At 32.0% G+C, this 24,958-nt stretch overlaps 3 protein-coding genes across 4 annotated transcripts; 1 reads left to right on the plus strand and 2 right to left on the minus strand.

The window, feature by feature from the left end:
• Positions 1-921: 921 nt before the first annotated feature.
• LOC107008594 (E3 ubiquitin-protein ligase makorin) lies at positions 922-9,484 on the minus strand. Of its 2 annotated transcripts, XM_015207697.2 has the most exons (8): positions 9,232-9,484; positions 8,531-8,618; positions 7,655-8,442; positions 5,931-6,000; positions 2,644-2,732; positions 2,463-2,526; positions 2,071-2,134; positions 922-1,202 (listed from the first exon to the last, which is right to left on the minus strand). In XM_015207697.2, exons 1-6 carry the CDS (start codon positions 9,240-9,242, stop codon positions 2,490-2,492), a joined length of 1,083 nt encoding a protein of 360 aa, XP_015063183.1. In that variant the 5' UTR covers positions 9,243-9,484; the 3' UTR covers positions 922-1,202; positions 2,071-2,134; positions 2,463-2,489. The 2 variants fall into 2 exon arrangements, with proteins under 2 accessions (XP_015063183.1, XP_027770883.1); XM_027915082.1 differs by lacking the exon at positions 8,531-8,618.
• Positions 9,485-14,042: 4,558 nt separating this feature from the next.
• Positions 14,043-14,929, plus strand: LOC107008341 (thylakoid lumenal 19 kDa protein, chloroplastic). Its single transcript, XM_015207334.2, has one exon. The coding sequence runs from the start codon at positions 14,093-14,095 to the stop codon at positions 14,819-14,821; it is 729 nt and encodes a 242-aa protein (XP_015062820.1). The 5' UTR covers positions 14,043-14,092; the 3' UTR covers positions 14,822-14,929.
• Positions 14,930-20,333: 5,404 nt separating this feature from the next.
• Positions 20,334-24,739, minus strand: LOC107008340 (zinc finger protein WIP2-like). Its single transcript, XM_015207333.2, has 2 exons — positions 24,039-24,739; positions 20,334-20,980 (listed from the first exon to the last, which is right to left on the minus strand). Exons 1-2 carry the CDS (start codon positions 24,510-24,512, stop codon positions 20,549-20,551), a joined length of 906 nt encoding a protein of 301 aa, XP_015062819.1. The 5' UTR covers positions 24,513-24,739; the 3' UTR covers positions 20,334-20,548.
• Positions 24,740-24,958: the final 219 nt, after the last annotated feature.

A 24,958-nucleotide genomic window follows, 5' to 3' on the forward strand; every position in this document is an offset into this window, starting at 1 on the left:
CTTTTTTAGAATAGATGTTTAAAATAGTTTCTCTTTAAAAGATAATCTCAATATTAGAAGTAGATTAATAGTTGTTATTTCCTTGTAATTTTACTCTTAAAATCACTATTTTTAAAAAGTTCGTCAAATTAAAAAAGACTTTTCAAATGAATTAGTCAAACACAAATTGGTTTTCTCCAACAACATTTTTCTAAAAACCATTTTAATAAAGTAATTCTAAAAATAAGTCATTTTTAGCAGCAATGACAAACAAACCAATATTGATTCTTTAACTATAAATCATTACTCTGTAATAAAATCTCAAATCAGTTAATTACTATTTAATTGTCGTTGATTTGATCAATATGTCCTTTTCTTCATTCAATTAGCAATTTGGTCGAATTCCACAACACCAGTGTATATATCTCTCAAAAAGAAAAATTAAAAAAATATGGTCATGCTTGCCATTGTTATGATTTTTAGTTAACCAGATGTTTCAAAGGCAGAAAATTAAGGTAAGGATATTATTTATTAAAGAGAAAAATGCAAATATACCTCTGAACTATCATAAATGATATGCAGATACCCTCCGTTATACTTTTGGGACATGGGTGCCCCTGCCATCAAAAAACTAGAGCAAATATGTCGCTCACTCTAACGGAAGACTAAATAGGGACACGTGACACAATATTATCCGTCGATAAATATCGAATCGATGGATAAGATTACGACACACGTGTCAGTCCGTAAGTGAAAAAAGCATATACGCTCTAATTTTTGGACAATAGAAGCACCAATATTCCAAAAGTCTATCAGAGAGTATTTATATACTAGTTCCGAAATACTGTATATCACAGATTTGGAGAGGCCATTTTGAAGTAGAAGATTAGTTAAATAGTTTACCGCCAATAAACAAACACAGTGAAACAAATATAGACAAAATGGTAGAAAGAGGAATACTTACCGCCAAAAACATTTCCCTGCTCCTTTTAGTTTGTTTTTTTTTATTATTATATATGCTCTTCACAATTGCAAGTATAATTAGTTATAATCTCTAATATACACAATCCATATACACTTTATCGTCGTACTTCTTTTTAATTATTTTTTTTATGGAGGGGATAGGTTGTTCCATACACATGCATCCATGATTATACAAGCAAGTCCCTTGTGTCTGGAATGCCGTGTCTGCACCTCAACTCCCAATGCATAATTAACCAGCACTGAAACAGAAACAAGCCATTTACTATAATTTTAAATCAAATAAAAGCATGAAAATTAATACAAGTACATAAAATATTAGATCAGAAGTTGACTAGAAAATTTAATATAAAACATATTAAAAAAATTCAAAACAATTTAATATACTGAGGTGAACCACATTAATGATTTCAGTTCATTAATCAACTTTTTTGTTGTGTTTTAATGTTATGTCGCCATAGAGTAGCTTAAGTTACAATCGTTTTAACAATATAGCTAAATTAGTAACGGCCATTTTGTAAAAAAAGTATTGTAGAAGTACTAACACTTTAAAATCTGAATTAGTAAGTTTATTCAATACTAGAGCTTAAACTTTTATTTTTGAAGTATTAGTGACATGACTTAACTGAATTGTTTGAGTAGAGAAAGTTGAGGCAAATCAAGCTTTGACCAAGTCGAGCTTGAGCCAAGTTTTGGCTGAGCCGAGTTTTTATGGTAACTGACCCGAACTTTCCCTCTTTCAAAACAAGTCGAGCTAAAACACAAATAAGACGAGTAGAGTCGAGCCAGTACCCATACCTAGACAACATCAGCTAACTTGCAGTATTTTCTTTGGACAGATAATGCTAATACTAGGCTGGAGAGCTTCTTAGGGGGGGAAAGCAGCTTCGTCTAAAAGGGGGCTCCAGCTTGGCTATTGTCCAGTTCTAGACAAGATCAGAGAGCAGGCGCTATTTCATTGAAGGTCAGATGCTAGCCCTAGATGGCAAATTTCTTAGGTAAAAGAGTCTAGTCTGAAAGAATCTAGAACATGCTAAAGTCAATATATTCACAGTTTCCGGAGAAGCTAATCAAGATTCAATATGACCAAGGAAAGTGATCATGTCTTACCTCACAAAATTCAATAAATCATGTAACCACATAGAAGGAATGTAAGTTGTTTCCGACTTCAACCCTGCAGTCAGATAATCAGAAGAATGCTCAGAATGAATTGAACACTGTTGTCACTTACACATCAAGCAAATGGTTGCTCATTGAAGGCTATTGTAGAACAGGCTATGAAAAGATATTAGAAGAATTTTAAATTGGAAGGATAAAAGAAAAACATGGAATGGATGATGGTAGAATAACCAGTCAATAACCGCATGAAATATTGAGTTGGAAGGAAATTCTTTTTCTTCGTTTACATAAAATTACAAAAACCAACCCTTTGAAATCCTTCTACACGCAAAAGTTACCACCAAGTAAAAGAAAAAGAAGAAGATATGTAAACTCGAACTTACCCTGATATGTTATAAGCATTTCACAGCTCACCTTCTTCTCAAATTGCCAAGGAGGTCTGAGAGCCTGAAAGTAACAGTCACAAGCAAGAATATCAGTCAATTACGAACCAAAAGAAATAGTAAACACCCGTGACCATTGTCATCATAGAAAAATGAAGAAAGCAGATTGGACGGGTGTAACCTAATATTTTTAGCAATCACTGTTCTTCCATTTTCATGACCAAGATGACGCGGTACCACTTCCTCCAGATGGCCATCACGGTATTGATGCTGCAATGTGGACCATAACATCCGTAAGTAAGCATTTTGAATAATATACAAAAGACTGAACCAAAACAATACTAGAGTTAAAAAAGATAGATCAGAAAAGAAAATACTTTTTAACTTGATTAATATACAAGACTTCCTCTGTGAGAAGTACATAAAGTTTTATTGGAAACATCCATTATGGAAGAGAACAAACCCTTGTGACTTCAATAGCTACAAACTATATTCAAAATCAGATGCTAAGCATTTCTGCATAACCTTGACCTCTAAACCAATCTGTCACTGAAGCCTGACACCCTCCTCTCTCAATAAAGAAACCAAAACCAGATGAACAAGGCAAATATGAACTGCAGTGAAACGGAGTGACACGATACAGTCCTGAACGGGAGTCATCACTATATTATTAGCACATACATTCCAATCTATAAGTTAGATCACGTTTGAACCAGACGCTCTTCAAACACTATTATTCTACTTCAGTGTCATTCAATATTTCAACTGAATATAAACGACAATTTTATACTTAAAAGTATATATAATTAGAATGTCTCGGGAAAAATATACTACTGAAAAGAGCTAAGACAACAAGCACAACCTTCATCAAAAGCAAGTGTAATTACAAACAGTCCACATTAAATGAGTTTTAAGTGTTCTATTTTTTTTAGCTTGACAAGTTATTGGAAGTGGTTATAAATGTATATCTCAAAGGAACACATGTATAAGCATGAGCTTGTGGAATTGATGCACAAAACTAAAGGTTAGAAGGTAACAAGGCATTAGAGATCAACAATCAATCTCTTCGTTAAGCCTTGATCCGTCAATCCAACACTATAGTATATAATATTTTTTTTGGTTTCTTGGATAATCTTATCATCTTATAAATGACGCAAAGCAACTACAAGATTTTCCTAACAGACTACACACTATCATTTGATTTATTGAAAAATCAAACATCTTGGAAAATAGCATCAGATCCAGCAATCCAATGCTATAGCTTCCTCATTCGTCATCATACATCATACACCATTAAAAATATGAGAGTGGAAAAACCTATGCTGGATGGTATGTCTATAAATATTTGAAAGTACCTTAGAGAGGTTAAAGTAGCATGGCTAACCAAGCTATTACTTAATAGAAAGGAGTCGTTTAAACAAACATACACATATACATATATACTAGAAAGGGGAAGCCCATGCTTTGCACAAGCCCAATCATCATTATTTGAAATTCGTAAAATTTATTTGTGGACTTTTAATTTTTCAAATTCAATGATATTTGTTTTTTTTCTATATAATATTAATGATCTAACATTAATATCGAAATAAAAGATAATTTATAGATAAAAAGATGGACAAACAAATCAAAAGTTTAAATTTATAACATCATAGGTATCTGCTACACTTAATTAAGTAGTACTTATTTAATATGTTTTTTATAGTAAAAATTAATTTATATAGATAAGTTTTTTTTTATAATAATAATATATCTTTTTAATTATATAAAACAATATTTTCAATTAAATTTTTTTTTGAAAAAAAAATAAGAAAAAGATGAAATAACTAAAATATGAATATGAAATTAAAAGATGGAATAACTAAAATATGAATACGAAATGTCAAAAGCTTCAAATGAGTAAATGAGCTGAAATAAAACAGAAATTAAGAAATGATGTTGCCTAGGTTTGAACCCCAGACCTTGTACTTAAGATGTTAGGCTTAAACCAGTTAGCCAAGCAGCTCAATATAAAGATCAGCACACATTTGAAGCTGACATGTTGACGGCCAGCTGTGTGCTTATTCCCTTTTCATATATATATATATATATATATATATATATATATATATATATATAGAGAGAGAGAGAGAGAGAGAGAGAGAGAGTACATTGGTTCTGATGTGCATGCACAAATAGATATTTCAATTGTAGTGCTCAATTTATGAGTCAAATGATGGAACTTCTGGAAAGAATGATCAGGTATCGGCTTTGGAATACTAAAAGAATGAAAGAATCATCTATAACAATCCATACTTTTACTACAAAGCTTATGGAAATTTCTAGAGGAGAAAAAAGGATGTAGGCAAAATCATATTTTTTCTAGAAAAAAACATACGATGGAGAGCAAAGAGAAGGAGTCAATGAATGTTGGAGAAGAAGGGAGTTCATGAAAAATATTATTATTTTGATGACCATGGTGTCCGGTCCATCTTTCACACACCTCGACTAATTCCACGGGATACATGTCATCTCCTACCAGTAGGTAAGGCTAGAACAAAATGGGAAGAATCACCTAGTGTTTGTCTCCTCTGGGATTTGAACATATATATATACATATATATATATATATATATATATATATCCTAAAGACGTCCACAATGCAGTAGCAAGAAGTGTAAGAACAATGAGAAGGGATAGAAAGGAGCTTCTCCAGCACACCATAATATAGATCTGATTTAAGCCTATACTTGGTTATTCTGATAATGGATGATCCAACCATCGGTTCTCACGATAGGTTTCATGGTCCATAATTCACAAATCATATTATGTCAATTAACATGATAAGCGAACAAGTCAAACAAACGTTGGATCAACAGAGAAACACTATAGAGAATAAGGGTTTTAGGATAAAACAGAACCAAAAGAAAAATATTCACTCCAAGTTGGCTATCGATCAGGCAAGGAAGGGGATTCAATTTGTCCAAAAGTTTAATATGTCAATGGGATTAATTTTCTTGTTTTATACATATATAATATTTTAAATCCCTTTACTATTAGAGAAATACAAGTTTTTAAAAAGTTTTTCTTTTACATCTCTCTAGGAGCTCCCACCTTTTTTTGCTCCTTGGTGACTCGAACCAACAACCTTAGGGTTGGAGGTGGAGGGTGCTTACCACCTCAGCAACTCCCTCTTGTCAGAGAAATACATCAAATCCCAAATGTGGCATTTTTGGATTTTTTGAAACTCTCGTCAAATTTTTTGGCTCTACCAATGGTCAACAAATTTATTAAAGGCTCACTTAATACCTGAAGCTCGGTGTGCTTTGGCGCAGCTCAAGTACCCATCCCCCCAAGTCGCACCCACAAGTGTTGGTTAACTCTATCGAAACTTCCATTATTTCAAAAGGAGATGGTCATTTTACCAGAATGGCATCAAATCACTTGACATCAAATTCTAAAGACACACAGACATCATAACATTTGTACCTTGTAGAAACAACTATTTCCAAATGGGCATGTCCCGTTGCCAAAGTCATAATGCTTGCAATCGATAGACCTGAGCTCAAAAATTGAAAAACAAAGATCAAGTCAGAGAGAAAAAGACACTTAAGAGAAAATAATCTTTTTTTTCCTTGAGAACAAGGGGAAAGGGGGACATTTTATAGAAAAAAAGCTTAAGAAACACAAAGATACACCACCAGAATAAATTAGCCGGACTAGTTTGATGTGAAAAATAAACAAATTATCAAGTATAAAAATATTGAGTTCTTCTAAGAATCCTAAACTTAAAAAGTACAGTTAGAAAGTAAACGTGCTATACTCTGAGAGTTTAGACTTCAAGCTAACAGTTCATCTATTTTTTTGGAAAATTGTTGAAAAGAAAAATTGAAAATGCCTTTGAGGTAACAAATTTATTTTCATTATACAGAATTTCAAAAAGATTGAATGCATAAAACACAGTAATCTAAGAATAATGAGCATTTTCCTCTTTGGACAAAGTAGCAGCACTAGCCAAATAAATCAAAAAACATGAGACTACGAATCGGGTCAGTTCCAAGCTGAAACCAAAAAAGGAAAATGATGTGTCATTTCATATCCTAATGGACCTTTGTATCCACCTAAAGGGAGATGAAAGTGATAAGAGGAAGTTTTTGCTATTCAGTTGGTATGTAGCAGAGAAACTGAAAGGAGGAGGTGGGAGCAAAAGCTGGTGCGAAGAATCTGTTTGTAATTCCGAAAAGAACAAATACTTGAATAAAGATGACACTGTCAATGACAGTATGACATACTTTCCTTTTTTCCTACTCATACTCATTTCAAAAAAATTATCATTCCTCTCCTTTCTTTGCTTCTTTATGGTGTTTCCTTTCTCCTTCCTTTCAATCCAGAATATCTAAGAGAGTTCCATTGGGCTCATAACAATGAATATTGTTCTGAAACTTAGACAAAACCCCATATCCCACAACATTATGAATTGACTTTTCAAATCTGACTACCACTAAATGAACATAATTGTTATCAGGAAAAAAGATTTACATTTTTTGGAATCCCGAAGGACAATAGGCTCGTGGTTCAAAACTCGATGGGTAATGGGCCAGCCCCTCTACTCTTCCCCACTTAAATAACAAACTTTTGGTCTGCGTAAAGTTCAAATCTGTAACAGTTGTCTGACCAACACCTTGGACCAAAGTTCTCAAGGTATCATCGCTAAATAGAATACCCCCTTATGAATCCCAACCGGACACCTGAAATCATATCAATAGATTCTCGTACCAAAAATTTTCTAATACAACTATAATCAGCTGTGATTCCTCTTGTTGAAAAGAAAGATGCATCTCTTTTTTCTTCAAAAGTGCTAGGCAATCAAGGCAGGTCGAACAGAGTCAGTCCTAGGGTGAAGATCATCGGATGGAAAAATGGATTGAGCTGGCTAATCACTTGATGACCCGGTGGAGAATGGGAACAGAGAGACGCTCCCATAAACGAATGAATGGGGCTCCTGGTCCTGATCGAACCAGAGATATTGTGTCGAATATGTTTAATGCATGTATTACAACTGCAATTATATTCACATAAAATCTTTAAAGAAATTTCCATGTTTGTTGCACTTAGAGACAGTCACATCCATGCTTATAGTTCTAAAAGCCACTCAGGTAAATAAAGATCTAAAATAAAAACAAAGAACATAAAATAGAGAAGGGGAGACGAACCTGAGTTTGGCTTTATAGCTGTCAAGGATAATTTGTTTTTCTTCTTTTGTGGAGAACCAAGTGACACTTGGAATGACAAAATATGAAAGCTTCCGGCAAACGGGGCAGGTCCTAAATGTCGAGTTGATATCAACCCCAGAGGAAGGGGTACCACTGCGCCAATTCCTGATACATGATATACAAAATGGATGATCACACTCAAAAAGGATCCCGAACTTCCGCTCTGCTGCAGTTGTCTTAGAGAGTACCCGTTCAAGACACACACTGCACTCTATTTCTTGACTATGCTTCAGTAACTCAAGGCGCTTTTGCCTCTTCTCACATATTCTTATATGCTCCTCTCTTTCCTGAGGCCGAAAGGGATGCAAGCAATTCTTTGCACAGATTGGACATAAATCTCCATGAATATAAGGACAGTTTTTTCCACGTGGACATTTACCAGCAGCAGCAAGAGAGCAAATTGATCGATCAGCTGGATTCATCCTCTTTAACTCGACAATATTATCAATAACTGCCGCATCATGATGCTCTGAATTTTCACTCCATACAGGCTGGTTCGGAGAGTAAAAAGGTCGGCCTGAAGCCAAATACTCGGAAGAAATGCCTGACAAGATTTCTGTACCATCTGCTAGCATTCCAGGCGAGAGGGTGGTGGGAGGAGAAGCTGAGAAAAGATGTTGAGCTGGAGCTGACGAAGATGGAAGTGAATGTTGTTCAGAAACTTTAACATGTCTGTATCTACACCTGTTGCCATAGGCACATAATCCTTTCTGGTAGTATGTGCATACCTACAAAAATAATCCAAGTAAGAGTTACTAAATAGTGAAGTGGCCAATCAAAACTGTGATTGAAAAACTATAACGTCCAATACATTACATTGTTTGGAGGATCTTTCCAATGATGTGAGAACTCACAGTACTCTCCTTTCAGACATGCACCATTTACAAAGAACTTACACAGAACCCTGGAAAATATATAAGCATATTAAGTGCATGCAAATTCATTTTACAAATTAGAATTAACAATAAACTTAACTCATCAACTTTTTTTTTTTTTGATAAAGTTGTCAATCAAATTCTTCAGTTGTATCGCTATTGTAAAAGTACACATGATCAGCAAATGCCATAATCACTTCAGAAATCCCTATTATTCATAAAACTCTTCTCCTCAGCTAATCTTAAGAATCAACATCAGAAAAAATAGTTCAGAAATTTTTCGTAAAACGTCTTCTTAGCTGATCTTAGGAATTAACAGAAAAAAAACAAAAATATTTAATGAAATTCCATTTAAATTTAACTTTCTCCTCAGCTAATCTTTAGGAATATTTCTAATAACCTTCACATCTTCCATCCAAGTACCTCCTAAAACGCAAATTCCCACACAATATTTCTAATAACCTTCACATCTTCCATCTAATGATCCAATCACAACAGAACAAATCTCCAATTACATATATAATCGCAAGAACATATATAAATGTATCGATACCTAATCGTCAAGATTGCGTACCGGAATCAGAACAATTTTACAGTTCTGAGATCATTCAAAATGAAAAGGCGATTCGTAAAAATGATTACCTTCTCGACATGGCATGGAATCATGAACTTGGCAATTGTTGATGAATTGAAAAGCCAGAGCGAGAATAGAGCGATTCGCTCCCTCGCTCTGGCTCGTTAAAGGAGGCTAGGGCTTTTGCTTTTGGCGGTTCGATCCCACTACTAACTGCTCAGGGTAGAGATACACTACCTTCTTCTCAACCTTCCATTTTATGGTTTTTTATTTTTTTTTCAGGTCTGGAGTCTCTGGACCTTGGGTTACAAAATGAAAATGAAAACTATTATAGGCTAAAAACAATTTAAAATTTTTCAAAAAAAAAAAATTAAAGTATTTTTGGTTTATTTTTTTAAAGCTATCATAACAAAAATTAGTCATAAATTAGAAATTCTATAACTTTCGTAGGAAGAAGGTACTTTTTGTGGCTTGACCAGGATGACAAACGAAAGATGAGATAAAAATAAAGATTGAGGAGTCCATTAGTTGTTGAAGTGTTCTTCTACATATAGACGGATCAAATCAATAGATATTGCTTATCAATTATAATCATATTAACTTTGTTATGGAATCGTTAAGATATCGATTTATCGATTAGTGATTGTTATCAATTCAGTTATTGAGTTAATCGTTAACTGTTTATACAATTTTCATTGTGAATCATTGACTAAGAGTACGCAGCTAGTAGTCAATGATAAACTTTTCCCTGTTAGCCCATTACTACATAAAACACTTAATAAAACTCCATATTACCATGTCAATGTTGCCAAATTGATAAACTCAAAAGAATTCCTCATAATAACCAAGCTAATTTCGATGAACTATAAAGAGAAATCATTACAATACTACTAATAAAAATCATTAATGATCATGAGACCATTATTACAAAAAAATTCATTGCAGATTGTAGTATTGCAAAATTGAAGACATATCTCATAGGCTCACTCACTGTAATGACTTAAAGTAGGGGAACCAACAATTTAAACCTCAATTTAGATAGTTAGAGAATGATATTCAATATAATTCGTTTGCGTGGGAGCAGTGACAATGAATTAATGAGTGATGTCCAAGCTTAGAAATATAGCTGTGAAGTTTGAGTGTCAACGATAAAGTCACTGTAATGAGACTGAAGTGTAAACCTAAAGGATAAAATTGTCTAAGGCTTAAGTAATATAAATATAATTTATTAAACTTTTAATCAAATTATTGGGGCACCCAATTAGAAATGTGGTCAAATCGAGACCCAAATTCATAAGTCGATAAAAAATTTATAGTAAGTCGAGATCAAAACTGTTAAATCATTAACCCGAATTATTTACCCAATAATCAAATTATCGATTCAAATTATAAGTTTCGATTTGCATTTTAAACTACCCTAATTTAAGACATTATTTTGTGTATTTTCATTGTTAGTGTATACAACAATTTGAATTGACATAAAGTACACGTGATGCTGGTTGAAGTAAATTATAATGATGATATACCATCTCTAAGAGCTTTTATTTAGATTCTATTTTTTACATAATTTCATTAGGGAAAAAGGACAGATATACCCTCGAACTATTGTAAATGGTATGCAAATACTCTTCGTCGTACTTTTGGGACATTGGTGCCCCTGTCATCATATTTTTGGGACATTGGTGCCCCTGCGTCATACTTTGGGGACATTGGTGCCCCGCCCCTTCGTTAGAATGAAGGGCATATGCTCTAATTTATGGACGACAGGGACACCAATGTCCCAAAAGAATGACGGAGGGTATCTGCATACCATTTACGGTAGTTTGAGGGTATAGTTGTCCTTTTTTCTTTTTCATTATTATTTTTTTCGTTGCTTGTCTCATTTTCTTTGTCCAAATTAAATCACAAAATAAATATGTTTTCTACTTCTTGTGAGCTAACAGGCCCTTCTTCTGATTTTCATTTTAATTTTTGCCTCCAATTTTATTGGAACTGTTTCAATGTCAATAGTTAATTTTTATCAATTTCGGTTCAATCAATTTATTTTGATAATACTTCTTAAATTCTCATTCCCTTTTTTTTGTGTAATTATAAAAAAGACGTGCTAACTGCATAAATTTCTTAACGGAATGAATTTTCAGCTTATCGTGTGAGACAAAAAATAAAATGGGCAAAGGGTCAAATATGTCCGTGTATTATTAGGAATAGTTTAAAGCAAAAAAGAACAAATATATCCAAACTATTATAATTGGTATGCAGATACCCTCCGTCATACTTTTGAGACATATGTGCCTCTACCGTCCAAAAACTAGAGCATATGTGCCCTTCACTCTAACAGAAAACTAAATAGGACACGTGACATAATCTTATCCGTCGATCCGATATTTAATAAATGTTGGATCGACGGTGGATAAGATTATGACACATGTATGTCTGTTAGTACAAAGGGTATATATGCGCTAGTTTTTGGACGGCGGGTCAACAATGTCCTAAAATTATGATGGATGGTATCTACATACTATGTAAGATAGTTCAGGGATATATTTTTTTCCCTACTTTAAATGTACTTTATTATATTTTGGGCCAAATATATACCCCTTATGTTATACTTTTGATTCAAATATACCCATGATGTTATACTTTTGATTCAAATATACCCCTGATGTTATACTTTTGATTCAAATGTACCCCTCATGTTATACTTTGAATCAAATATACCCCTTTCATCATATTATCACACAAATTTATCCTTCATTTTAACAGAAGGACCAGGGGCGGATCTACTCAGTGCGGTGGGGGTGTCACGCCACCCACAAACTTCGACAGAAACTTTACGTATATATAGGTCTATATATGCAACATATAGATAAATCTAAACGTGTCGCCCACAGTATAAAAGTGCTCTGTAGTCAGATGGTTAAAGGCTCAACGTTTGGGCCTGAGGTTGGGGGATCAAATCTCCGAGACATATTTAAAATTTTTTCTTTCCAAAAACTGTTGGAGCGTTTATTAGCTTTTCAACCTTTTTTTTTCTTTTTTTCTTTTAAACATTGTTTCAAATTATTTTGCTACTCTTTTTATGTTTAAATAATTTTATATTTATGAAATTTAGCCTAATTCATCATACTTTTAACATTTAGTATTATTCTATTCTATAATAATTATTTATATTACTAAAATATTTGTCAATTAATAAAATTAAACAATTTTTTTTTATTTTCATTATCCTAACAATTAATTTTTCTTGAAAGTGTAAACAAAATTTGTAAAAATGATCTTAAAATAAAATAGTTAATTGTCTTTTTTTATGATCTCTTAAAGAACACGGCAAAAATAAAGTTAATTAACTAATACAAAAAAACAAAAGGGGTATAATTTTATTTTTTTCTCTTTTCAATAATTTGATAATTTCATAAACATTTAAATGCATTAAATATACTTCAACAAGATGATATAATGGAAAGATCGTCAGTAATCTTGACAAATAATTACATAGGTCTTGGTACTATTTTCATGTAACCCAAAATCGAAAATTATCCATAAACTCCTACAGTTCTACATATATACATACTCTCTTGGTTATATGATATCTATTTATTCTTGAAATTCAAGCTATGTGAGGCCCTCAATTATCATTAATTTTTTCGTAAACAACCTTCAGACACTTTTTGAAAGAAATTATAATTGTTGTTTATTTCTATTTTATTAATTGATTTGTCAAATAGATCGAAAGACGAATAATTCAAATTAAACGTAAAACTAATTTAGGTGATATATCTACTTAGCACCCATGGACTCTAAATCCTGGATCCGCCTCGGAGAAGGACACATGTCAAAGCTCAAAATGAAATGACCCGCCCAAATTCTAAATACTTTTCTTTTTTGTTGTTGAACCCACCCGTTTAACTGGATCTAATCCATTTTATTTTCATTTTCTTTCTTCTTCTTTTTTCAATATCCAAACCTTCAAAACCTTATACGTTTACAATTTACACTGGGTTTCACTTTCTTTTTTAATTTTGCACTACTTTTTTCATTTGATTGTTTGTTTGTTGGACAGTAACAAAGACGGTTCTGAATTTGGAGATTGTCATACGATTATTCTTTAGTAGTCACTGAATTTGAATGTGAAAATATTATACACTAATAAAGTTTACTATTGAGAAGCTCTGAAAGAGTTGTACTGGTATGCTTAACCACGATACCTGGTCATTTTCCTTAAAATTTGACTTTGTTGTCGTTTAAGGTTAATGTCCTGCTCATGGCTAGATCAAACTATGAAGGAATGAATTTTAGCTAATGAACATAAACGCCTTTTTTGAATGTTTGGGTATTCAAAAAAGAAGAAATGAAAATAAAATTAATTTGATCCATTTTACGGGTGGATTTCAACAAAAAAAAAAGTTAGATATTTAGATTTGGGACTTTTTCTTTTAGCTTGACATGTGTCCTACAGTTAAAATTAAAGGTAAATTTGTGTCAAAGTATGATGAGAGGAGTATGTTTGGCTCGAAAATATAACGAATGATATATTTAAACAATTTTTAATAATACAAGAATATATTTAATCCTTTTTCTGAAATAAAATTGAATATAGTATTGTGTATAATTGAAAAAAGGCTAAATTCAAATATTTTAAATGATCATTCATAAGAATAAGACATTCGACTTCTTAAACACATGCAATTGAGAAAATCATCATATTAATGCCTTAAAAAATTACCAAATGTAATTACGGACAAATTTAAAGAATCGTATTTGTGTTTTACAAAATAGGAAATATGACATGGCACCATAAACCATTGATGATTGGCTACTAGTACAATTGGCTTGTTTCACCAAATCTTACTAAATGGATAAGATACATATTTTTATAATGACAAATAATAGCCTATCCCCTAAGCCAAAAAATTTTCACAAACAATCCACATGGCAAGTATTCTCCACCCCTCATCCCTCCTTTGCTCCTCCTCTTCCACCACCACCACCACCACCACAAAACCACCAGTATCACCACCCTTTTCCAGACCCCAATCCACCTTATCACCACCCTCTAAACCCCTTTTAACCACACTAACCGCCACAGCAATAGCCACCACAATACTAACAACCTCTCTCCCTTCTTTAGCAGATTCCCCCTCCAGCTTCAACATTTACTACGGTACAGCTGCTAGCGCCGCCAATTACGGCGGCTACGGAGGAAATTCCGATAAGAAGGCGTCGGCTGAGTATATTTACGACGTCCCCGATGGATGGAAAGAGCGTCTGGTGTCGAAAGTTGAAAAGGGCACAAATGGAACAGATAGTGAGTTTTATAACCCGAAGAAGAAATCTGAGAAAGAGTACCTTACTTATCTTGCTGGGTTTAGGCAATTAGCGCCTAAAGATGTAATTCTGAATAACTTAGCTTTATCTGATGTGAATTTGCAAGATTTAATTGCTAATGCTGATGGGGTCACTTCAGAAGAGAGGAAAGATGAAAATGGGCAATTGTATTATGATTATGAAATTGATGGTGTTCTTGGTCATAGCTTGATTTCTGTTACTTGTGCTAATAATAAATTGTATGCTCATTTCGTCAATGCCCCGGCGCCGGAATGGAAGAGGGATGAAGGCATCCTGAGGCATGTCCATCAGTCTTTTAAAACTGTTGGGTAATATGAGATTGTAATTGTAACTGTCTATAGAAAAAAGAGTTTCGGAATTTGTAATAAGATTGAGATCCTCATATTGATTTTGGTATCTGAGTTGTTTTTGTGTGTTGCAGTGTCGGTCTCTATCTGTACATTACCTTTACAATGAACTTGCATCTTGTATGCAGTGTTCACCAATCTGAGATGTCCATTTGCATCTTGGTTGTTTCATCTTTGCTCCCTAGTTAGCGATAATGTCTGCTACGTGCATCAAAGTTCTCGAGCAGTAACTTAATCTCTTCCACCAGAGAGGTTCACAGAATTGAGCTTAACGGATCCATTTTGTCCAGTTTTTGTAGATTCTATCCAACTATACGGAGTGTCTCGAGTTGCAAAAAGGATTAATGAAAGGAACAAACTTATGAACACATTGCACTACCTCATGATTTATGCAGTCGACAAGCCAACGACAACATCTAGATAGCAAATTGGTTCTTATTTTGGCACTACAACACACATTATTGTAGCCTATTGTTAGGATCGAAAATAAGCAGGTGTAAATGCGGAAGCTAGCAAAGCAAACCTCAAAAGACCACGAGTAAGAAGACAACGAGAAATATATCAAAAGACACAAAGATTTAACGTGGTTCGGTCAATCGACCTACGTCCACAAAGGAGATGAGCAATCCACTATAAATATGAGAGTACAAATACAGAGGAAAACAACCTCAACCAAATTCACTCGGAATGTTCACACAAGTGACAACGTATCAAACTTGTGACCCATAAATTCTCTCCCTAACCAAAAATCTCAAAGTCTTTAAGATTACATTGTGAAAGCTGATTAAGTTAGAAGGAGCATGTCTCTATTTATAGAGTCCTAAAAATTTTTTCCTACTAGAAAAATAATTAGTCAATCCAAAACCTTTTCCTAAAAGGAAACCTATTTATGGTAAGAAATCAGGGCAAATAAAATCCAACACCTATAAGGTAGATGCATCCTCCCACGTCCAGAAGTTGAAAGTCGCGGAAATGAGGATGTTGATATGAATGTGAGGGTGATCTCCCTGCAGATGCAGACTCAAGATTTAAATTTTATGAATTTCCATAACAAGTTAATATATGATAAAATTTGAGTTCATAGTCAAATATTTATAAATATAATTTTAATTAAATTCAAAAGAAATACTAACTTCTAATGGAGGCATTATCACCATACTATAATTGTTAATATTTTGCTCTACTGTTGGCAAAGTTATAGGTTCTCTGTTGTTATCAGACTAGTTGCTAGTTTCCATTATGACTGGTAGCATGCAGTGGAACAGCTGCTGAAGCAAATTAAAGCCACTGGGAAGATGCAGGTCTGTTTTAGCATATGGTGTAGGCCATATTCCTAATGACATAACATTCACCTTTAGGCAAACTTACATTTTGCTCTATTTGACCACTATTGGAATGCCTCCCAGGTTCTTGCATTAAATATTTAAATTCTACTTTCACTTTCCTTTTTTTTTTTTTTTATAATCGTGGTGTCTGAGTTATCTTGCACCTGTTCTTTTACTCCATTGGTATTACTAGATTATAGGTCTTGGTGGTTCACAGTTAGGAGTTGATACCGTAGTCTAATTAAAACGTTTTGTTAATTCCCTTTGCATTTTATTTGTTTCGTTGGGGTGTTTGTATTCCTCGCAAAATTGTTGGGATCGATATACCTCTTGTGCAAATGATTGGATAGAATATGTTTGATGTACTCTTCAACGGTGTGCATGGTTTTACCAGAGTATCGCATGTGTAAATTGTAATCATCTCAATTCATCTCATGTGCAAGACATTTTAGTATCTTCTTTTGATCTTATCTCCATGATCTTAGTTTTAAGGTCCATTTTTGAATGCGCGAAGAATGAACAAAGTTGTGGCCTTAATCTGTTGAAGGGAAATGTTGAATGTCATTACCCTAAATCCAACAAGTAGAGTGGCATGTATCAGCTGTCGCAAAACTTGTATTACCGGCAATTTTGCCTAAATAGTCATATGAACTAACTGCTTCCCTCTTGTCTATTATGGTTCAATAACGGAGGAAGGATGCAGCATAATAATATACAGGATTGGCCTTTTGATCTTCAACAATAGTACATCAGGAATCGAAATCAAGAAACAGGTACATAATAAGAGTTTCTCTTCTATGAACACATCCTCTACTTCAACCATTTTACATATGCAGTACCACTTGTTGGCGACTAATCACTGTTTCGATTGGCTGCTGCTTTGTCTTTATATTCCATGTTTGAACTATAGAGCATAGGTTTATTACAATCCTCGCGGATTTGAATCTGATTTCAGATATACTGCAGTATGAAACACACAGCTCAGAAGACTGTTTCGTCATAGTACTTCTTGGACCAATGGTTAAAAAATGGCCTGAACTTCAGAGTAGCCAACATTTATGTGTTGGTCATAGTCGTAATGAAAACATCACAATTCACAGGTAACCATAATGTTCTGCTCAGCTTCTTTTAAGCTAGTGGGTTCGTCTGAACCTGTGAACCCCCACCTAGCTAGTGGAGCAGTCACATTGGCTACTCTGTGGTGCAGGGGTACTCTACATACCGATGAACGCGAACATTTTTATGTAGGTCTGAATAGAATAGAACTGAATGTACCAGATTTATATCAGGAATGATAGTTTGACCTTTAAACACGAAAACTATTTGTGGTTATACAGATGTAACGCTAACATCATGTAATACTAGTAATACTATGTATCATAACTTACAAGTTTTCAGGTTTATAATTTAGGTTTCCAGCTTTGCTGATTGGTTGAAAAGAAGAAGTTCCCAATATCTATTGTCTTAAACATTTTAAAATTAACACTCAATTAATTTGACTAATAAGGTTGGATTCTGAAGGAAGTAATAATAGCGTTTATTAGCTATTTTTTTGTCTGATTTTCTAAAAAAATAACTGCTATGCTAGAGTTATTGACACTCAAAGATAATATTTTAAAATTTTTATTCGAAGAATTTAAAATTTTTATGATAGTGAATATATTTGAGTTAAAGAAGTTGAGAAGTAGCTATTTTTGAAGTTTAACCCCCATTACACTATGAGACTAATGATTGTTTTAGGGCAACTGATTATGGCATAATGACTCGTTTTCTTTCCTTTTAGCCTCGTTTTTTTTCTAATACAACACACTCTATCCGGGTAATGGATAATTAAAAATGTCCACTCTTTCAGTTAAGATTAAAAAAAAGATAATCATATCAGGGTAAAATATCATATTCACCTTTCTACTATTTGAAAACAGTTTAATATTAGCATATGTTAGCCTACACATCCCCAGGAGCGTCTCAAGTATATTAATAGTCTAAAGTAAAAATCAAACGGAATTTTAAACTTGAATTGTTAATAATTTATAATTGATTTCTTTTAGTTTTCAATTGATAATATAATCATTCTTATTTTAAATTATTTTTCATAAGATATAGTACTCCATACATCTTAAATTTCTTCTAATAATTCCTTTATTTTCATGAAAAGATTTTTTTTTACAAATAGTATTTAATATTTGTTAAAAAATAATAACTTATAACCTATTATTATTAAAAATGAGACCCCTTAAATTTGGGGGTCTAAGGCACATGTCTTTTTTTAACACTGTCGAGTCACCCCTGCATATGCCATTAAATGTTTTTTTATTAATTTCCCGTTATCCAGCATCCAGAGTATTCATATTAGAGTTCGACTAAATTTGTATTGGGGCAGAAAGTCTTACCATATCCACATTGGAGTGCGCCTAAATTTAGATCCGTCCTAGAAAGTCGAATTCGCGCTAGAAAGTCACGCCGGTAATATTCATATTGAAGTCTCATTAAATTTAGATTTGTGCTAGAAAGTCTAGTTGGGAGGCAAAATACTCCCTAACAAAGGCAACTTCGTAATCAATGAGATTCAACTTCATATTAAGGACACTCAAATTCATATCATCTGATTAAAAATAAAAAAGTATTTATCACTCCACGAAAATCCTTATCGTGTCGTTATTGCTATTCTATCAGTCAATATATACGCTTATAAAATTATAGAAGTGCCTCAAATTTTTCCCAACTCCATTCATTATAGCCAAAATAAGATGTTTACTCATCACCCCAACAATAATAGTAAATATGTAGAGAATATAAAAAAAAAATTGGGTGCCACCAAGTGTTGAATACAAGATGGTTAAGAAACTAAAATGAAAAAAAAAATACACTTCATCTCCAAATATTAACGGTGTAAAAAATATTTCTATAAACAAGTCATGAAAAAGTAATTACTTACCAACGATAAATGGTAACCTATGGTTATAATCTTCGGATTTATAGTATCAAAAATCAATGCAACCAAAAAAAAATTGAGTGATTTTATAAAATATAAAAAAATTAATTTAATGATTTATTTTTTTTTGCAATAATACTATTTGATGATTTTATATGAAATTAACCCTCGATGAATAGAATTTTCTGCAATAAAAAGTTAAAAACTGAATTATTTATATGTCATCAACTTTTTCTGCAACCACTCCCTTAGTATTATTACTGTATGTAATGTAAGAAACAAATGACATATTTTTCCTCTCCTTTTTATTTCTAGTTTCCGTATTATATCACCTTTTTTGCTTCTTTTTTTTTTTCTTAAAAGAAAATATTGCTGTTCAGCCTGTTCTCTTTCACCTTATATGCACTTTATTCCCTTTCTAGATGGTAAAAAAAATTACTTTATTTAAAAGAAATAAGTATTGATTTCCACATATTAAATCAATTTATTTTTCCTGAAATAAACAAGAAAAAAAAAATTCCATTTGATGCATGATATCTCTATTCACTATTAAAAGTTATTGACATTTTATGATATGTTTGATGAATATTTCATGTATATTTTGATTGAATTAGTGAGAAAAGAAAAAAATATTAGTGTTTTCACACAGAAAATTAGGAAATTTTAAAGTATTTCAATGAGAACGTGCGCGTTTTCCCCTCGAGCTGGTCCGGTGTTGGAAAATCTTGTTTTATAACAGAATTTTCATTAAATTGATGTAAAAACAGAATTTGTTTTTTTATAGTGATTGAAGTCCGACTATATCTTGCAAGGCCTATTTATGGGGTGGCGTTTCTAACGAAATGTTTTTATTCCCAAAACTTTATTTTAGTTAAGATGAAGAAATTTAAATCATAACCCATATTGTTATACAACACAAAGTCATGTTAAACAAACCTAATAGAAATGTTCTTCAAAAAAACATTTTTCTCAACAGCTAAACAAAACGAACGCATAAGAAACGGATTCATTTGAATTTGATCACAAGATTTAAAAGTCTTCTTTATCATCTTAAATTTCGTATCAAGTCAAATTATACCATTCTTTGTGAAACCGAGAGAATAGTATATATTAGAAAGAGGAAGATTCATTTTCTTCACATGACAAACCCTAATTAACATATTTTGCCAACGCATATTCTCAAACTTATATTTTTCCTTACAATTAAGAAGAAAACTTAGTAAAACACTGAAATAATACACATCTTTATATTACATAGCTAGAAAGAAAAATAAAATCATTTACAACAAACCTTACAATTCTCATCCAAGATAAAATAAAATAAAAATAGAACAAACTTTAATTTGAATATCATAACAAAAGCAAAGTCAACATATAGCTCGTTACAAAAGTCTTCGACCTTTAAAGTTCTTAGCACTGAACTGTAAACAAGGATTTACATTAAATCTTGTTCAATCTCGGAGTTTGATTCTTCCTCTAGTTCTTCAAGATTAGGTACCCCAACTGCGCCATGACCGCGTCCAAATGACTTAATATGGTCTTTTAGAGACCTCTTATGCTTAAAATCAGATCCACAAATACAATACCAAATCTTACCACAATTCTTCTCATGAGTTCTCCAATCACCTTTCACAGCAAATGGCTTACCACATTTTCTACACATGAAAGGTTTAGCACCATGCTTCCTCTTGTAATGTGTTTGAAGTGTTCTAAAGTCTTTTAATGGCCTTGCTCTTGGATGATCAATGTTGTGTTTACAACCAGGTGCACAACAGTAACATGGTAGCCTTAACATTGCACTTGGTTGTGTACCTCTTAATGATTCTGGACCTTTTCTGTATTGAGATCCATGTCCCCACATATGCATCTAGGTAACATGATCAACAAAAACTCTAGTTAGAAACAAATGCATTGATACGAATTTAAGTTATATACATTGATTGACGAGTAAGTGTTTGTATATTATAACCATTTTTTTTTTATATAAAAGTCATTAAAGACTCATGCTCAACTATATGCTGCTAAAAGTTTTAGCAATTTTAGATGCGATAAATTAACTCTAAATGTTCATGTGGCAATGGAATATCTATGCCACTAAATATCCCTTTTGCTATAATAGATTTTTAACATCATTAGTATATAGAACCAACAATGGACCTAGTTCCATAGAATCTAATGTGTTGACTCAAACATACTATATTGCAAACTTAGAAAGTTTATTTTAATTGACTTATCTTAATTGTTTTTATAAGTCAAAAAAAAACTTTTTAAAACAGTTTTGTAATAATTACATAAAATAAAATAATTTTTTTTTTAAACATTTAATTTTATGAAAAAGAGAAAGAGAGCCTAAAGCCCATCCAAACAGTCTGATAGTAAATAAATAAAGATGAAGAAATAGGAAGACTGAGCATCCAATCTCAGGATTTGATAATAAGTGCACCAGTTGAAAATTTTGATTATAGACAATTCTGTACCCATGAATTAAAATTTCTGAGACCGTAAATATAAATAAACAAATTATTACATTATATATATATATATATATATATAACATTTCATACATCTGTCTCCGAGGGTCAAAAATAAGATTTCTTTAATGAATGAATTATCCATAATCTATTTGAGAGATTTAAGTCAAACAGTACATCATATCAAAGCATCTAATTTTGAAAACAGTCATCACAAAAGGCGAACTAGCTTCAATATATGAAGTATTACTGACTACTCCCTCGTTGCATTATTATTTGTCACGATTTCTATTTTTAGAGTCAAACTATAAGAACTTTGACTAACATTTTAAGGAGTAGTGGAGCCAGAATTTTCAGTAAAAGGGTTCAAAATTCATAGAAAGAGACACGAGTAGCCGAAGAGATTTCGACATCTACTATATATACGTAAAATATTATTCTAACAATGTATGAATAGTATAATTTTTTATCGAAGGGGTTCAGATGAACCCTCTTGTACCATGGTGGCTCTGCCCTTGATTTTAAGAGATATTTTTTCATCATATTGACATACAAAAAATTACAATTTATAGTACTTTTCATAAAGTTTTTAAATATCTAAATTTTTTTTGTTTAAAATATCGAATTAATGTAATCTAATTTAACTTTACAAATTAATCAAATTAACTTTCAAAAAACGCAACATGACAAATAAAAGTGGACAGAGAAAGTATATCGTTTTATTTAAGCTCATTCTTGAACTAAAATCATAATAAAGAAAAAAAATACCAGAAATTCTCTTCTTTTTTTCTGTATATTTGATAGGACTAAAAGACTCCTAAAATAGAAATCATAGAAAGGTTATGACATTTTTGAAACATTTGGTAGATAATCGTCACTCGAGTAATAGTTATTGTATCAGAAAGTGTGAGATAATAACTGTTAGTTGAATGGTCATCATCTGTAAGATTAACTCCGTAAAAAAACAAACTGAAATTAATGAAACTTGAAGGGTCAAATAGTTAATGAATAAAGTAAGTTAATTATTAGAACAAGAGTTATCTTGAAGTTGGGAGGATGACAAAAGGTGAAAAAGGGAGTATTAGTGTTAAGATTATTCATTCAATGTTAGGAGAAAGGAATAGTTATATTCTGCAAGAAATACTGAGAGTTTTCAGAAGTACCATTAAATTAAATGATACTATATTGTTTTTTTTTTTTACTGAATTAATAGAAGAAATTAAAATTAAAATGTCCTGATTCTCCTGAATCAGTAAAAAAAATTAACACTGAAAATCTTGTCAGATTTTAACACTGGAAAAATTGTCAGTTTCACATTTGACCATATTCACCTGGTAGCAGAAATTTGTGCACTAAATTGTTTGAATTGTCTCTATTACCCAAATACCAAAAAATATATGAATAAAAAAGAAAAGTAAAAGCAAATTAAGACTTTATTGAGGAAAAGCTAATGTAATCTAACTCTAAAATGTAAGTAAATTTGTCAAAAGCCCTAATTTCATGCATAAATAAGTGTGGTATTTGAAGAAAAAAAGTAAATAAGAAATAGGAATAAATCACATGATTCGTGGTAGTTGTAATAGTAGTTTAGACAAAAAGGAAAAAGGAAGAAGAAAAGTAGCTAGTTGAATGTGTATATATACTTATGAGTACAAAATCCATAACAAATGGATAAAATATGAAGAATTTTATGATGATATATCATCAACAAAATCATTTTAACTAAGCAATTGTAAATGAAACAAAAAATAACATAAAAAAAAATCAGAATTCAACTTGTAATTGATTCAAAATATACACAAAATTTCCCTAAAAAGAAGTATAAATTCAAATTTGATGGAAAAAAAAACAAAGATTGGCTCGCTAAGTGTGTACTGACATATATAGGGGGATGCAACAATATTCATTGGATTCAACTGAAACTTGACTTCAATTTTTCTCTTTTTTGGGGTGTGTGTGAAACATATAAATACACATGGAAAAAATCAATAAAATTTAATTTGTGACTATTTTAAAATTAAAATGAGTTTTAGTGCTAATAAACTCAAAGATCATTAACCCATCAATTTTATGTATATAGAATTCTTTGGTGAACTTCTTGTGTATTTCATCTCAAGATTAAAATTGTATGGTTTGGACATATTATTTGTTGTAGTTTTAATCAATTATTACACATAAATTTATTGTTTCACATCAAAAGTACTGAGTTCAGATAACTCTGTGTTTCAAACACTCTGTCTGCCACTATATCTCATGAGTACTCTATATCTCATGATAGGAGTTTAGCTCCTCTCTATGTATCATGTTTTGGTTTATTTATAAAAATAGAACAAAACTCCACCCAATTTTTATTTTTTTAAGAAGAATTTGGGTGTTCTTTTTATACAAAATAAAATATATTAATTTAAATTTTGAATCTGTCACTGTATTCAAGAGAAGTTGTAGTATACATACCTGAAGATTGTTGTATCTATTGAAAGTCTTGTAGCAAAGATGGCAAGAGAATTGTGTTGGACCAATGAGAATTTGAGAAGGAGTAGGGATCCAATATTGTCCCTTATTTAGTGTTGTTGATGATGTATTATTATTATCATTAGAAACCACATCAAATTGATCTTCTTCTTTATTTCCTCCACTATCTACTACTCCTTCACATGAATTTGGAAGCCCTATATGTAGAGATACACTCACATTTTCATTATAATAATTAGTTGTAGTAGTATTTTCCTCATGAGAAAAAGTAGTAGTACTACTCTCACAAGAATACTTATTATTATTACTATTATTATTACTGAGAAGTGGAAGAGCTTCTCTTAGTGGTGGTGAAGAAGGTGCAATTTCTTTGTTGTAGCAAGATGAAATATATTGTTGATGAAGAGGAAGGAAGTTGAACCATCCTGTGAAGAAATTATAATAGGGTTCTGTCATACTCAAAACTTATAGAGAAAAAAAATTGTTTTCTATGGAGTTCTATATATCTTGGGATTTCATGTATTTTCTAGACACTTAATTAGGTAGTTTTTTGTATAGTTGGTACATGTATATTTATATATGAATAAAGAGGATTTATTGGGATGAGAAAATGGAGGATGGGTGAAGGGGAAAAGAAGAAAGAAAAAAGGTGAGGAGAAAGGGGTTGAAGGAGAGGGGGGGGAGGGGGTTAACTTTAGCTACAATTGTGATAGTGAAATGAAAGGAAATACATTGTTTCATTTTACGTGTCTTAGTTTAATGGGGTATAAGAATGGAGCGAAAATCGCATATCTAAAGCAGTTTTTATATTTGTATCGAAAAATTCATCAAATATATGTATAAAAATTAAATTTAGAAACCAGCAATTACTATTCTTTCTGTCCACTTTTAGTTGTCATGTT

This window comes from Solanum pennellii, chromosome 1, assembly GCF_001406875.1.
Source record: "Solanum pennellii chromosome 1, SPENNV200".
Taxonomy (NCBI): Eukaryota; Viridiplantae; Streptophyta; class Magnoliopsida; order Solanales; family Solanaceae; genus Solanum; species Solanum pennellii.